Source organism: Galleria mellonella, unplaced genomic scaffold (genome assembly GCF_026898425.1).
Source record: "Galleria mellonella isolate WM207_F2 unplaced genomic scaffold, CSIRO_AGI_GalMel_v1 utg54, whole genome shotgun sequence".
NCBI classification, from domain to species: domain Eukaryota; kingdom Metazoa; phylum Arthropoda; class Insecta; order Lepidoptera; family Pyralidae; genus Galleria; species Galleria mellonella.
In genome coordinates, this window is record NW_026442114.1 from 3104010 (window position 1) to 3118145 (window position 14136).

At 37.5% G+C, this 14136-nt stretch overlaps 1 protein-coding gene across 1 annotated transcript in view; it reads left to right on the forward strand.

Moving 5' to 3' along the window:
- The window catches only part of LOC113517257 (uncharacterized), a 321201-nt gene extending 307532 nt beyond the window's left edge, over nt 1-13669 (forward strand). The window contains exons 5-14 of the mRNA XM_052898853.1: nt 541-792; nt 3378-3626; nt 4273-4532; nt 4903-5044; nt 5383-5523; nt 6202-6359; nt 6763-6833; nt 7252-10019; nt 10690-10884; nt 11596-13669. Of these exons, the coding sequence (XP_052754813.1) occupies nt 541-792; nt 3378-3626; nt 4273-4532; nt 4903-5044; nt 5383-5523; nt 6202-6359; nt 6763-6833; nt 7252-10019; nt 10690-10884; nt 11596-11850 (4491 nt within the window). The 3' untranslated portion in view covers nt 11851-13669. The remainder of the gene's footprint in view (nt 1-540; nt 793-3377; nt 3627-4272; nt 4533-4902; nt 5045-5382; nt 5524-6201; nt 6360-6762; nt 6834-7251; nt 10020-10689; nt 10885-11595) is intronic.
- Nucleotides 13670-14136: the final 467 nt, after the last annotated feature.

A 14136-nucleotide genomic window follows, 5' to 3' on the forward strand; every position in this document is an offset into this window, starting at 1 on the left:
AGATTTGAAACATATTGTTTTTAGATTAAATTTAGTCAATATATACAGTTCAAAATAAACAAAAAGTGGGTAGCTGTTATTTATAGCTTCGATCCTGGGAATCAAGGGTAACTTCGGACTAAAATATAAAACGATCCACGATGGTATAACACCAAATTCACCATATTGCCGTTGACTGTCCACTGCTGAACATAGGCTTTCTCCATAAAGGGAAATTTTGCCAGTAGCTGTCACGTTTGGCAGTCGAATTGGCGACCGAGATAAGCCTTTGGTGATGGTCTAAGAGGGACGCTGCTTTCAATTTCTGGACCATTAAGTTCCCTTATTTGCCTCTAATTACTATAATAAATAACACCATAATCCATAGGAATGATAACGCATGAGGTGTACCACTGGCATCACATCGTCTATTCTATGAAGTTGATAGGCAATTCATGTCTATAGGCAACAGTTGCCATTTTCCATAAGATAATCTATCAGTTTGTTTGCCATTCTAAATGTCACAAAAAACTCATAACATAACTCATTTCTCTGCTTCAGCTCGAACCCGGCGATCAGATCCTTTGCGTCAACGGTGAAGACGTCAGCTTAGCAGCTCGTGAACACGTCATATCAGCAGTCAGGGCGTGCACCGAGCGCGTAACGCTACGAGTGTGCCAGCCAGCGAGGAGTGGCAACCCTATGAGAAGGTCCGCATTGTTGTCAGCAGCGAAGAGGGCAAGACTGCGGGCCAGGCCGCCTCGAGTTAGATTCGCCGACTCAGTCCAGCTGAATGGAGCGCCTATGTATCCGGTAAATATATTTTATACCCGGTGGATTTAATTTTTGTCATGCTAATTGGAATGTTAGACGAAGTGATAACCAAGAGTGGTAACTGTCATACCTCATCCTGTGCGAGCACAGAGAAGGTGATTTTAGAATAAGGGCATACGGGTATGAGACCCCGGCCTCTCGAGTCGCTGCAGTGTCCCCTCATATCCTTTCCCACATAAGTCCCTTATTCCTCTCATTTACTAACTTCCTTTACGCATTTCTAACGTTCTCTTCCTTTTTTCCTCAATCCTTTCCTCCAAACTGTAGGTCGTGGATACCTCCAACAAATGCATTCCCAAAAAGGATTGACGTCAGGTAGATGGCTGGTCGTATAATTATAAGCCAAATCCTTTACTAATATGGATAAAACCATATTATGCTGACCCCAAACAATAATTGGGATAAGGGTAGGAAGATGATGATTAGCTTTGTCAAACAAAAATACCTGTAACACTGTGATTTCCGTGATCTACTGCAGCGATTCCTAAAGTGGATTTCGCGGAACCTACGGATTCCGTAAAAAAGTCACCAAGATTCCTCGAAATTATTTATACAGTGAAACAATTTCATTCTTCTCATTAAAAGTTAAATGAAACTATAAAGTGTTTTACTTTTAAAATATTTGTAATAAAAGCTTTTGTTCTTATCTAAATTATAGTGTTTTTGATTTGTAATCGTTTGATATGGGGCTCCATAAAATAAAAGGTGTTTGGTGGGCGTTCCGTTATCTTAAAAGTTTAGGAACCCCCGATCTATTGTATTCGGCCTTTTTTCAAAGTTCGCTGCTAATTCCTGTCGGTGATAGGAACTTTATGATGTTTTAGCAATGATGTTTATCTCCCCAGAAGATTAAAGTCTTCCTGAAGGTATTATGCCTCCCCCGTTCGCACTCGGTAATTTCACTTTTTATCTCAATACGGTAGTAAAATTATTGGATGGAAGTATGAATATTTATACAAATTATGACATCTACTATAACTCTGTCTCATCCCATCATGCAATCATTGGCGTGTTTGAGATTATTTCCCAGGGTGGACTTAGCCATTTTAAATGGTGCACGTTTACTCTCAGACAAATTACAAAAATTTTGCAAACCTTTGCTCACATCCCGATATGAGCACCAAATAAGTCTAGAGTGGACAAGGCCTTCCTCTGTAAATTTTCATCATTTCAGCCGATATTCGTCCACTGCTGGACATAAGCCTCCCCCTATAGACTGCCACAAAGAACGGTCCTGAACCACCTGTATCCATTGACCACTTGCAATGCATTTCAGGTCGTCACTCCATCTTGTGGCGGATCGTCCTCTAGTGCATTTGCCCGTACGGGGTCGTTTCTTAAGAACCTTTCTTCCTTATCGGTTATCGATTCTGCGAGCTATATGACCAGCCCATTGCCACTTCAGCTTAATTATCCTTAGGCTTATTTAAATACATACATACATACAGAAGACATACCTCGGAGCGCATTCTTCGGCTCTTTATTTCCAGTTACCAGCTACTTCATTTATCGTATTGCGTTACCTAACCACATACTGTTCTACACTACACGCGCCAATTCGCAGTTCAACCTGTGACTCCAAGGATTATTGATTCAATGGCAACTAGTCTACAAGAGATATTATAAGGGTTGAATACGCGTGAATGTCGTTTCTGATGTTACTTCTCTATAAGCTACAGTAAATCAGATTGGCGGCGGTGTGGTGGGCCGGATGGTTGGGCTCCTTATAATATGGTTGAATACAGAGGGAGACTTTGTACAAAAGTCGATTGCTTGGCTACCTCTGTCCCATTCGTGTTTCAACCGTGAAGCAGCTGTGTTTGCATGGCTGTGTTTCGGTTTGAAGGGTGGGATATGGCGTGAATTTACTGGGTACAGAAGAATAACACCTTAGTCCTCAGGAATGGCAACGCATGGGGGGTATCGTGTTATGTCCATGGTACTGCTCATGCCTATAGGCGACGGTTACCATTTTCCATCAGGTGGGCCGTCAGCTTGTTTACCATTCTAAGTTGTATAAAAAAAAACTACAACGACTGGCTCATCCGTCATACTTGTGAACGCGTGGTACTAGTAGGGACTGGTCTGTTGAAGAACACCGATTGATTGTAGCTATTTTTTTTTTCTTTTTATCAATACGAAGTTTGTGATAGTTCATCCAAAAATTGTCTAAGAGCCACTCATAATTTTTTTTTTAAAACTTTCATTTAAAAAAAACAACAACAACTGTGTTTTTTGTCCGTTCTAGGAGTCTAGTCTAAAAAATGACTATTTTTATTTATTTAAAAAATTGTTTGCCATCAAGCCGGTTGGATTGTATAAAAAATGGCTTATTTATTTATTTATAAAAGACACACCAACAATATGCTCACAACAATTAAGTAGACAATGTTATAAGTAAAAGAGAAAAACTACTTTTTAAAAAATGCTTAATTCTAAGTTTACTTGAACAAAAACATCTTACTCCTCACTACCAAGCTTAAGGCCATTGTATGGCCTTAAGCTTGGTATTAAGGCTACAAAGCTTTTTTGATAATGGATCTTTTACTCATGTATGGTTTCAGCCATCGGCGTTCTCCCTCGGTGATCTATGTCTACCACCAATGGCGAATGTTCTGAAGGTGTTCCTCGAAAATGGGCAAACTAAGTCGTTCAAATACGACAGTACCACCACCGTCGCTGACGTGGTGACCAGCCTGAAGGACAAACTGTGCATAACCGCTGAAGAACATTTCAGTTTAGTGGTAGAACACGTCAAGAGTTTGAGGAGAAACAAGCTTACCCTCTTGGACCCGAAGGAGTTTTTAGCGAGGGTAAGAATTTATTTTGTATTTGCTATTAATTTATCCAATTTTATATTTAGCTAGGGACTTAAATTATTATTCTAATTTATTCTTTATTGTACACAAAAGAATAAAAACATATAAATAAAGACATTAAATAAAGATGTACAACAGGCGAGCTTAACTCCGTAAGAGTTCTCTTCCAGTAAACCCTGAGTGGAAAGGAGCATTTCCAGATATCATATAGGGATAAAATATACATGAGTTTTTAAGTTAAATCTTCAGGAATCTATTTAGGTGTAGTTTTAGCGTGATCCTGGATCAAACATACAGACAGACAGACGAAATTGTCAGAAAGGCTTATTAAATAATATTTATTGCCATACTAAAAAATTTATATAGCATACCATATCAGTCGTTAACTGTCCACTGCTGAACATTGAACTCCCCCTATTGAGATGTTTTGCCAGTAGTTGCCATGCTTGGCAGACGGGTTGGCAACCGCAGTTAGGTTTTGGTGATGTTTTAAGAGGGACGCTGTTGCAAATCCCTCTACAATTTTGTTAGTCATCTTTTATGACCCCCACGGGAATGGAAGGGGTGGCCCATTCTCTATCGGGACCACAGATCCAAATACAGTCGGTTATATTCTAAAATTTACTCATTTCCATTGCAGATTGCCGCTCGACCTGGCTCCCACAAAATGCGCTGTCTCTTCCGTGTCGTATTCATGCCTACTTCTGCAGCAGAATTGGCGCAGCGAGATCTAGCAGCTCTCGATTACCTTTACCTGCAATGTTGTAACGACGTGGCCCAGGAGAGGTTCGCCCCCGAGTTGCAACCAGACGTCGCGCTGAGATTGGCTGCACTACACATGCATCAGCATGCGCTGGCCAACAATTTGTCGCCCGCCAAACTGACAGTGAAGGCTGTTGAGTGAGTGTTTTTTTTTATACAACTTAGAATGGCAAACAAGCTGACGGCCCACCTGATAGAAAGTGGTAACCGTCGCCTATAGACATGAGCAGTACCATGGACATAATAGTCTACTGTTTCGCCCATTATACCCCCCATGCGTTGCCATTCCTGAGGACTCAGATGTTATTCCTCTGTACCCTGTAAATTCACGCCATATTCCACCCTACAAACCGAAACACAGCCATGCAAACACAACTGCTTTACGGTAGAAACACGAATGGGACAGAGATACCCAAGCAATCGACTTTTGTACAAAATCTCCCTCTGGTGGTAATTTTGAACTGATTGCACAATCTAAATATGAACTAATTAATTTCTTAATTTTCAGAAGAGAGTTCGGCTTGGAGCGCTTCGTACCGAGCGGCTTACTAGAGAGCATGAAACGCAAAGAATTGCGGCGGCTGATTGCACACTTCCTGAAACTAAACTCCCAAATGACGGGCAGTCAGCGGCAGCTGACCCAGCTGCAGGTATGTTCAACTGAAATAAAAGAAAGTTTGCAGTATAGCAGCAATGCAGATTTCTTAATGAGCGACTGCGCTATCGGTATATGCTGACACCAGGGATGATACGTGAGGATGAAAACAGGTCAGTTAGCGCATTATGGCGAATTCAATAACTAATAATGATTTCTTCGGCTCTTCCGAAGTGTCGCGTGAAGGTCATTCTGACCCTATATTGCTAGCAATGAGGTTGTTAGACCCAATGCTAATAATCCCTTTCCCCTTGCAATTCAGGCTTGGCTGTTTTATGTTACAAAGAGACAGATAGACAGATACTACATACAGAGTTACTGTTATGTTTCCAGGCAAAGCTCCACTACCTGGATATCGTGGCGGGCCTGCCCAGTTATGGCGCCAAGTGTTTCAGCAGCACTCGTCCCGAGCGGGTACTCCTCGTGTCTCCGCGGTTCGGCCTTAGCCAGATCGTTGGCAGGAGCAACTCTGTGGTCAGTGTCATCATTATCAATTATATCATTCATAGCTTGCGGTGTCCCACTGCTGGGCAATTGCCTCCCACAACCGCTTCTACCGTGCACGGTTGCTGACCAAGTCGTACAAGTCTTTTATAATCTTATTAATATAATAAAATTGTAATCTTTAAAAATTGTAATTGATAATATAATAAATGTATCTGTACATGGAAAATATTTTAGAAAATTAATATAAACAGTATTAGTACTTTGGACGACGGTTGTCACTTTCCAACAGGTGGGCCGTAGCCTTATTTGCCATTTTAAGTTACTTAGAAAAAGGCTAAGACCAATCAATGCCAAAACAAGAATTTTTAGAAATTTCTGTTATATTTTTGTTCCAATATCATGCAAAACTATTGCGTCAAATTGTATGCGGTTCACAGTTATGTTCCTGAAGGTTTAACTTAAAAATTGATCACATAGCCTCAGCCGACAGACATCTATTGGCTGAGCAATTTGCATTCTTTTTTATTTAAAAAAAATTAAATAATCATAGATGTATTTGAAAGATGTCTTCTCCATCCCAAATATATCAAATTTCGTAACGATCGCTGAGCCGTTAAAGCCAAGAGACACCAAATAAACAAACAACTTCACTTTCACATTTATAATGTTCGAAAGATTAGAACACGTTTTATTGACGTCTTGCAGCCCCAATCGATTGCCTCTCTGGAAGAAGTGGAGGGTATCAGAGTGAAGCCGGAAGGCTCTGGAAGCTCCGACGTGGCGATATTCCTGAGAAGAGACCGGGTACTAGCGCTGCTTATGGACGAAAGAGATGCCGCTGAGATGCCTTTAGTTATTGCCGGGTAATTTATCTGTTATATTACATTTAGAATGATTCTGGATTTCTTGGCATAGAGTACTTTGCATATTGTCTTTGACTCGAGTGTTGCCAACTCTTTTTAAAAGTTGCCAAGTTACAAAAGTATTTCCTGCTACTTTTTTTTTAATTATTGAAATTCTATTGCCAATTCTTGATGATCATCCTTCATGTGTACATTATCATCGTCATCATACTAGCTGTTAACTATCTACTGCTGAACATAAGCCTTCCTCTTGGAAGAATTTTGCCAATAGCTGCTGTTCATCCCTAGACCTTTAAGTTCTCTTAGTCACTTTTTATGACACCCACTAGAAAAGGAGAGGTGGCCCATTCTATACCGAAACTAAACGGCACATCAGTTCATTATTACTCTAAAATATTTCCAGATATTACCGGTTGGCTACAGGTCAAGAGCTAAATGTGGAGCAAGAGAGAGAACCTATAACGGAAGATATAGGTATGAATTATAGTAGTAATAGGTTTTATTTTTTAATTCCTCTATATTTTTTCACGCTGTAGTCGTGTAAGAAGAAAAAATATACCATAATTATTTCATTATTATTAAAAAATAGGATTTACTTCCTTGTTAATTCCAAATTATTATGTAATGAAGCTGTCTATAACATTTGTAAAGCAAAAAATAGCATGTAGGCACACGTGATTTTTTACAAATTCAAATATTTTTAAATCTAAAGTGTCTACAAAACTTTTTGTTATTCATCACTGTGTTTTCTCATAACTTAACTAGTTTATTTGCTTTAAAATATACTTGTTTATTTTTTCATTTATTTGCAGTTATCCATATTTTATTTTTATATTTTGATCTTGTCTTGATATAGACAGATATATATAAAAATAATATTGTTTATTTTCAGCTCCACCTTACTTATCACAGCACAATGTCGTGCCAGCCAAGTGGAGTTACTTGAATTACGACGATCCAAATGTTCTCGCCAAAAAACATTATGCGATCTTTAGCATGCCTCCACCGTACCATTCCACGCCGGATCAATCTAAATCTAGCTTAGATACTAACATGAATTCCAGTATTACAAACAGAAACCACAGTAATAGTTCCAGTCCCCTGATCGGCTATGATTCCAAATCAGGATTACTTGGACACGATTTGCATTTAGACAAATGTAAAAGAAACGAAGAGTTTAGATTATTCGATCCAAATGACGCTTGTTATTTGGACGACGGCATGGGTTTTGATCTTCAAAGTGTTCTGTCTATGGAACTCTTAGAGAATGCGAGCAATAACCCTAGGTTAATGGAAGCTAAAAACGAAGAAGTATTAAGAAGAGTGGCTGAAATGCAAAAGTTAGTAGAAAATTCTGAACAATATTTGACTGAAAATTGTGATGTTTATAATGATGATATGTACAATGATGGTGTATTAAGAGATGAGTTTTTAGGTAAAGAATCCAGTGTAGATCAATTAGAAAGTGATACTGAGTCGAATAATAGTAGAATGTCGGCAACCGATGATGCTCCTGGTATTTTGAAGCACAGTGATTCATTATTGCTTTTAACAGAAACTATAAATCAAGGATTAAGTGGTTTAAATGTACCAGAAAATGTGAAAGACAATAATAGCACCGCATTAACGGTAAGACAATCCCAAGGGCTTAGTGCTATCCTAAACAACTGTGGATTAACCGACGCTTTATTAGCTTTAAACAATGATCTTTGTCATTCCGAAAGTGATAACGATTCATTGTATACTCCTACAAATAGTCCCATTAGAAGACACCAAAATAAGCCAACTAATAAAATAGTTAGAACTAGTTTTGGTTTACATAGTCCAGATACAATACCAGACAATAAAGAACCGAATTTAAAAGAATATTTGAAACAACTCAGAGAAAAAAGTAATCAAGAAGATGCAAGAGCATCTGAATTTCCATTTTATTGTCAAGAAAGCATGGTTGATAATGATGTCGAGCTTATAGATTTAACATTGATACCTCCTCCACAAACCCCTGATGAACTAGACTGTGCTACGCAAGTGCCTCAAATTTTACCAGTCGTTCCAGCATCATTTGCTGACGACAAAGAACAAATACAAGAAGATAATACTGCACCAAAAACCAGTGAGCTTGAAGAATTTATAGCTAATGTTACTATACAGCCGCCAACTGTTAAAGTAACACCAGCAATAGAACTTACTCCAGAAGAAATTCTATCATATATTATTCCACCTCCACCTGGATCTAATTCATCAACTCTTGATAGGGAACAAGTAAGATACGTTAATCATAGCCAGATATTAGAAGCAAAAAATGGACAAAACGTAAATAATACCAAAGCCACGAATGGTGAAGTAGTAAAGGGAACACTAAGTGTAAGTGAAATTAGAAATATGTTTGCAGCAAAAAGTTTAAGTGATGCTCGAAATAGTCTCTTGTTGAAAGATAAAAGTAAACCACAAGCTCCTACTAAGTCTGATTCACCGAAAGGTAAAAGAAAAAGTATAAGCGGAGACAAACAGTCTAATGGTAACGCTCATGTTATAGAATATCCCACAGTTGAGAGAAAGGGTATGTTCTCGTGTTGCAGTAAAGATAAAAACAAAAGCGATGATAATAGTGATGAAACGGAAAAACTTGATAGTCAAATGCAAAACTCAGACTCGATGCCAGATGTTTGTGAAATCAGACCACCGCCGAGAAGAAAAAGTTCAGACACAAGAAAACCACCCGAGAGACCACCAAAAACACCGCCAACTCCAGCTCCACGACCTAGGTCCAACTCATTTACTTGTCTAAACAATGAGCTTACTGCCGTCGAAATTCCAAACAATCATTTTAGTACATTGAATAATAGAAAATTAAATTACAAAGTTGTATGCGAAATCAACGAGCAGAATATGCAAAATCCACCACAATTACCTCCACGATTAGAGAACAAAGCCTTGTCACCTCCCCCGCCGTTATTACTACCTCCCAAAAAGCCACCGCTACCTCCCGTACCAAGCATTGAAGTATTACGAATAAAAAACGCACAGAAACAATCACCTATAAGAAACCCAGAGCAGCGTCTTGCAAGTATAGGCTCGCCACACTTTCAGCGTAACCTCAACACGTATAAAAATCTCGAAAATGAGAGCAGAGCAATGGATGATGAGTCGCTGAATGTGAGATCATCTCAAAATTACAGTTCGATGACGTTGCAAAGCCGACACGTCCGTTCGAATTCCGAAACCAAGAGCACAATATTAAAGAACAAGGAAATATCGACGGCATTGTCTCTGTGCTCGCCACAGATGAACAGACGGTTTAGCAACCGGCCCGACCTGCTGAATGGTGCTCCCGGGAACGACTCTAGAACGTTCAGTCCGCCATTATCAGAGCGCAAGTCCTTTCGAAGAGATAGCGCGAGTCCCACACCGAAAACACAGAATCACGTGAGATTTAAAGAGGACGTTGTAGATGATATCCCGACCCCTCCTTCACCCCCTACGGTGAAGTTTCCAGAATTCCAAGCGGGGAACAATGGGCACGTATCGATTGAGAACCTGCTTTGTAAGACTGAAGTAGCTGTCGATGGTCTCCTGCAAAGACTGCACCAGGTGGCGCAAAAGTGCTCCCATCAGCACGCGCACGGCGGAGGGGAGGATATTGATGAAATAAAATTCCAGGTGAGTCAGTGTTGCTAGTTTCATTCAAATTGTGGATAGTTTAATTAATTTCTCAATTATATGAGAAGGCTACATGCAACAGAAGCACTTTTTGTGTGTTTTACCGACCACGTTAATGTAACGATTGGTGATTGGCATTTTGCAATGTTTACGTATTCGATTCCCGAATTAGGCAACAAACATTTATATATACCAACTGATTTCCGCATTTTGCTCACGTGAATCATTATGAATCTGTGTTAAAAAAAATTTGTTCAACCTTTTAAAGCAGAAAAACGTAATGGAGTAACATATATCCAAACAACAGCTGTTTAAATGTTTGTTATGTATTCACACTTTTACGCGGGCGTTTTTTCTGTGTACTATATTTACTATATATTTACAAAAAACATACATTATCGTATATTTATTAATTGTCGAATATTCTACGAATAATAATTTCTGTTTGCCTTTTACTGTAATAATAAAATTTATAATTAATTTAGAGCTTTATTTGTACTTGGTTTGGGCTGTACCTCCCAGCTTAGATTCTCGGTTGAAGCAAATTAGGAGACAAAATTTTCTATGTATATTAGCTCGGGTCGAGGTCTTCTGTATTGTAGCTTCCAGATATTTTTGTTCTATTGCAGGTATAAATAACATTGTATCATGTATGCTTATCGATTACCAGCGCGCGCGCAGCGAGCTGACGTCCTGCGCGGTGTCGCTAGTGGGTGCTTCGAGGGCACTCGTGGGGGCACTAGGTGCACCGCCCCCCTCCGCCTCTCCCGCGGTTACCGGGCCGCCCCCCGCTGCTAATGTTACCGCCCCCGCCGCCCTCGCTGACTGCCTCACACCGCTCAGAAGACTCGCCGACCTCTCTCAGGTACAATTCAATTAAAGTTCGAATTTCGCCCTTCTGACGTTCATGCTTATTTTTTGTTTACAACGCCATCTAGTATGATAATGCGCTTGTTACTGATTGATGGTGTTATAAGTTGAAAATCAAGGTATGACAGAAATCCAAGATATACAGTTAAAAATTTGGAGTATATATATCATCCATTCATCGCTGAACATAGACCTTCCCTATCTGTGGGTGTCTTCAACACACAACTAAAATTTTTGATTTTGATGGTAAAAAAGCACTTGGGTACTTCAAAAGCAAGACGAATTAGTTGTTAGAACTAGTCGAAATGCAAACTCAAAATAGGTAATTATTGTAGAGTTGTGTTTAATCTATTACCATAAAAAAAAAATATTAACCATAGTGTGGTCACAGCATAAAATAGAACACATTACCCCTTCCTTTCCTGTGGGTGTCATAAGAGATGTCTAAGGGAGCTTAATGGTCGAGGGATGGACAGCAGCGTTCCTTTTATATCATCACCAAAACCTAACTGCAGTTACCAGCCCGCCTGCCAAGCGTGGCAACTATTGACAGACCTCTCTTATGAGCAGTAGACGGTTAATGGCTATGAATGAATGGATGAAAATATTTTTACTTAATAACTTTTTTGCCTTTTCAAACACCAACAGAAATAGTTCTTTTCTTTAGAGATATCTAACTACAATTTTATGAAAACCTACTTTCCAGGCACTCGGCAGACACACATCCGCACCACTACAAACGAGGAACCTCGTGCTTCGAGTCCACGACGTGACAGCAGCCTTCAAGGAGCTAGCCGGCGCCGAAATGGCACAAATAATACACGACCACAACCTGAAGAAAACTCATATGCAAGACCAAGACACCAATTCCACGCTAGAAGGACAACTCGCTCTAAGAGCTGAATGCTTAGCAAATGTATTGGCTACATTGCTTAGAAGTTTACGAGTATTTTCGCCGTAAATTATTACGCGCCAAAATTATTGGAGGTTAGAAAAAAAAGTATTATCTATGCAAAGATGGCTGCTCATAATCATAGGGTAATTATTTTTTTTAACCAATGTCGTCGGGCTATATACATCCATAATATAGATTAAAATATATTTTGTTCGTTTGTTAATTACTTAGGTGTTTCTGTTGAAATATAACCGTTACTAAAATGAGACCAAATAAAATTAGGTACACTTGTGTATAATAGTTGGCTACGCATTATGTTTAGTTCGTAGTTTTGTAAATTTTAATGTGAGTTAATGTTTACATATGTTGTTATACACGATTTTGTAGCGTTATTTTTAATCTGCGGATATTAGAATCACGCAACTTGAGCCACAGATATTCATAAGTACTTAGTATAAATATTTTTCAAAGAGAATCAAATTTTATATGTAAAAACTTATTTATACACTAAATAAAGTACATATTGTGAACAGGGATTTCGCTTACTTTTTAACTGATATTATTTTCAAATTCTATTATTATTTCATTTCTTTATAAGAATAAATAACACAATAAAAATAGTTTTCTAACTTTTTACCAACGCAATATGCGTAAAATAACAAATAACCTAAAAATGTAGCGTGCTGTGGCTCTAGTTAAATTGAATTTCTAAAATGCTGGTACCTATGTTGTGAAAAAAGTTAGTCTGTTAGATGTTCTTTTTTCAAATTAGTACCTACCAACTATTTTTGCTTTTAATATTCCGTAGGCGAAACGTTACCATAGAGTTTAATTAATTTTATCACATATCTATTTACACGAGAGTTTTACTGTATATTTCTGTATTTAAGAACGTGTGATCAGATGTAAGGGTGCAAACTTCGATACTAAACTAATCATATCTCAACAACCATATCTCAGTGTTTAAAAACACGATTTCGATTGAAAACATTTCAAACTAGAACATCGTAAAAATGCCGCGCAAAATTTTTATCATTGTGTTGGCAATTTCGTTTTATAAAAAAAAGTATAATGTTGCCAGCAATCGTTTTTTGGTACACGCGATGTGCTGATATTAAAATATTGGTGCTATTTTGGAAAAGTGTACGTTTTTTGTATTGTGATTGTTTAAAAATAACCTGTAATTATGTTTTAGATGACGTCTATATCATAAGATGTCATAATGCACCAGTGATTTGATTTATATAATATAAATAAATAAACATAAGGTTGTTTTTTGCAATGCAATAATTTAATATAAAAATACATTTTACCGCTAATATGTTATAATGGTTTACGTGTTATTTAACTATTCTCGCCTGCTAAGTACAATTTTGTTTTTTTTTTTGCACGAATTCCAAAGCTTCTGTACAGTGACCAAAGAGATGAGAATTTTTTTTTTTTTTGTTTTTACCGAATATTTCATTTTCTCTTCGGCTTGATATTCTTCCACATAAACAGATTACATAACATATTATAAAATATATACTAAATAGATTACTCGTCATGTTAGGCAGATACACATATAAAAGTTCTATTTTTCTGTTAATGTGTTTAAAAACAACTATGTATTATATATATTATATTAAAATAACAAAACACTAAAATAGCACTTAATTTATACCAAAATTTATTTATTTTTTATAGCTGTAACACTATTTTTTGTAGGGGCAAGTTTTATTATTCGTTTACCCGATGTGTATCGTGCTTTACATGTACCAACATTTTAATAAAAAAAATACATAGAATTATATACCTACATACAAGGTAACATTGTATCACCCCAATTTATTTATTGTTCAAGATAATGCAATGCATTTGATGTAATAAAAATCTTATAAAATAATATACTGGTTTTATTATAAAGTAGCTGTCTGTCCGCTACTTCGTTCACGTGAATTTCATAAGTCGGAAAACCAATGAAACAGTCACGACACTTCTAGTTGTCGTGTCAAAATAAAACATATACCTGTGGCTAATGGCAACCCTAAAAAGCTGAAGCCAAAGTAAAAAAAAATATTTCTTTTTTTTTTTACATACAGCAGTTTTTAAGTTAGACCTTCAAGAACACAACTGTGTAACCACATCCAGTTTAGTGCAGTAGTTTTTGTGTAATATCAAAATAAACATATAGACAGAATATTGAAACTTCTTTGTTGTTAATATGTAAATATTATATTTTGTTTCTATTTAAATGGTTTCATAGAAACAAAATATATGCATATTATACTTTGTTTCTATTCAAATGCTAGCCTTCTCTTATATCTGTACGTACAAAATATGTTTGGTAATATAAAAAAAAAATGTATTTCC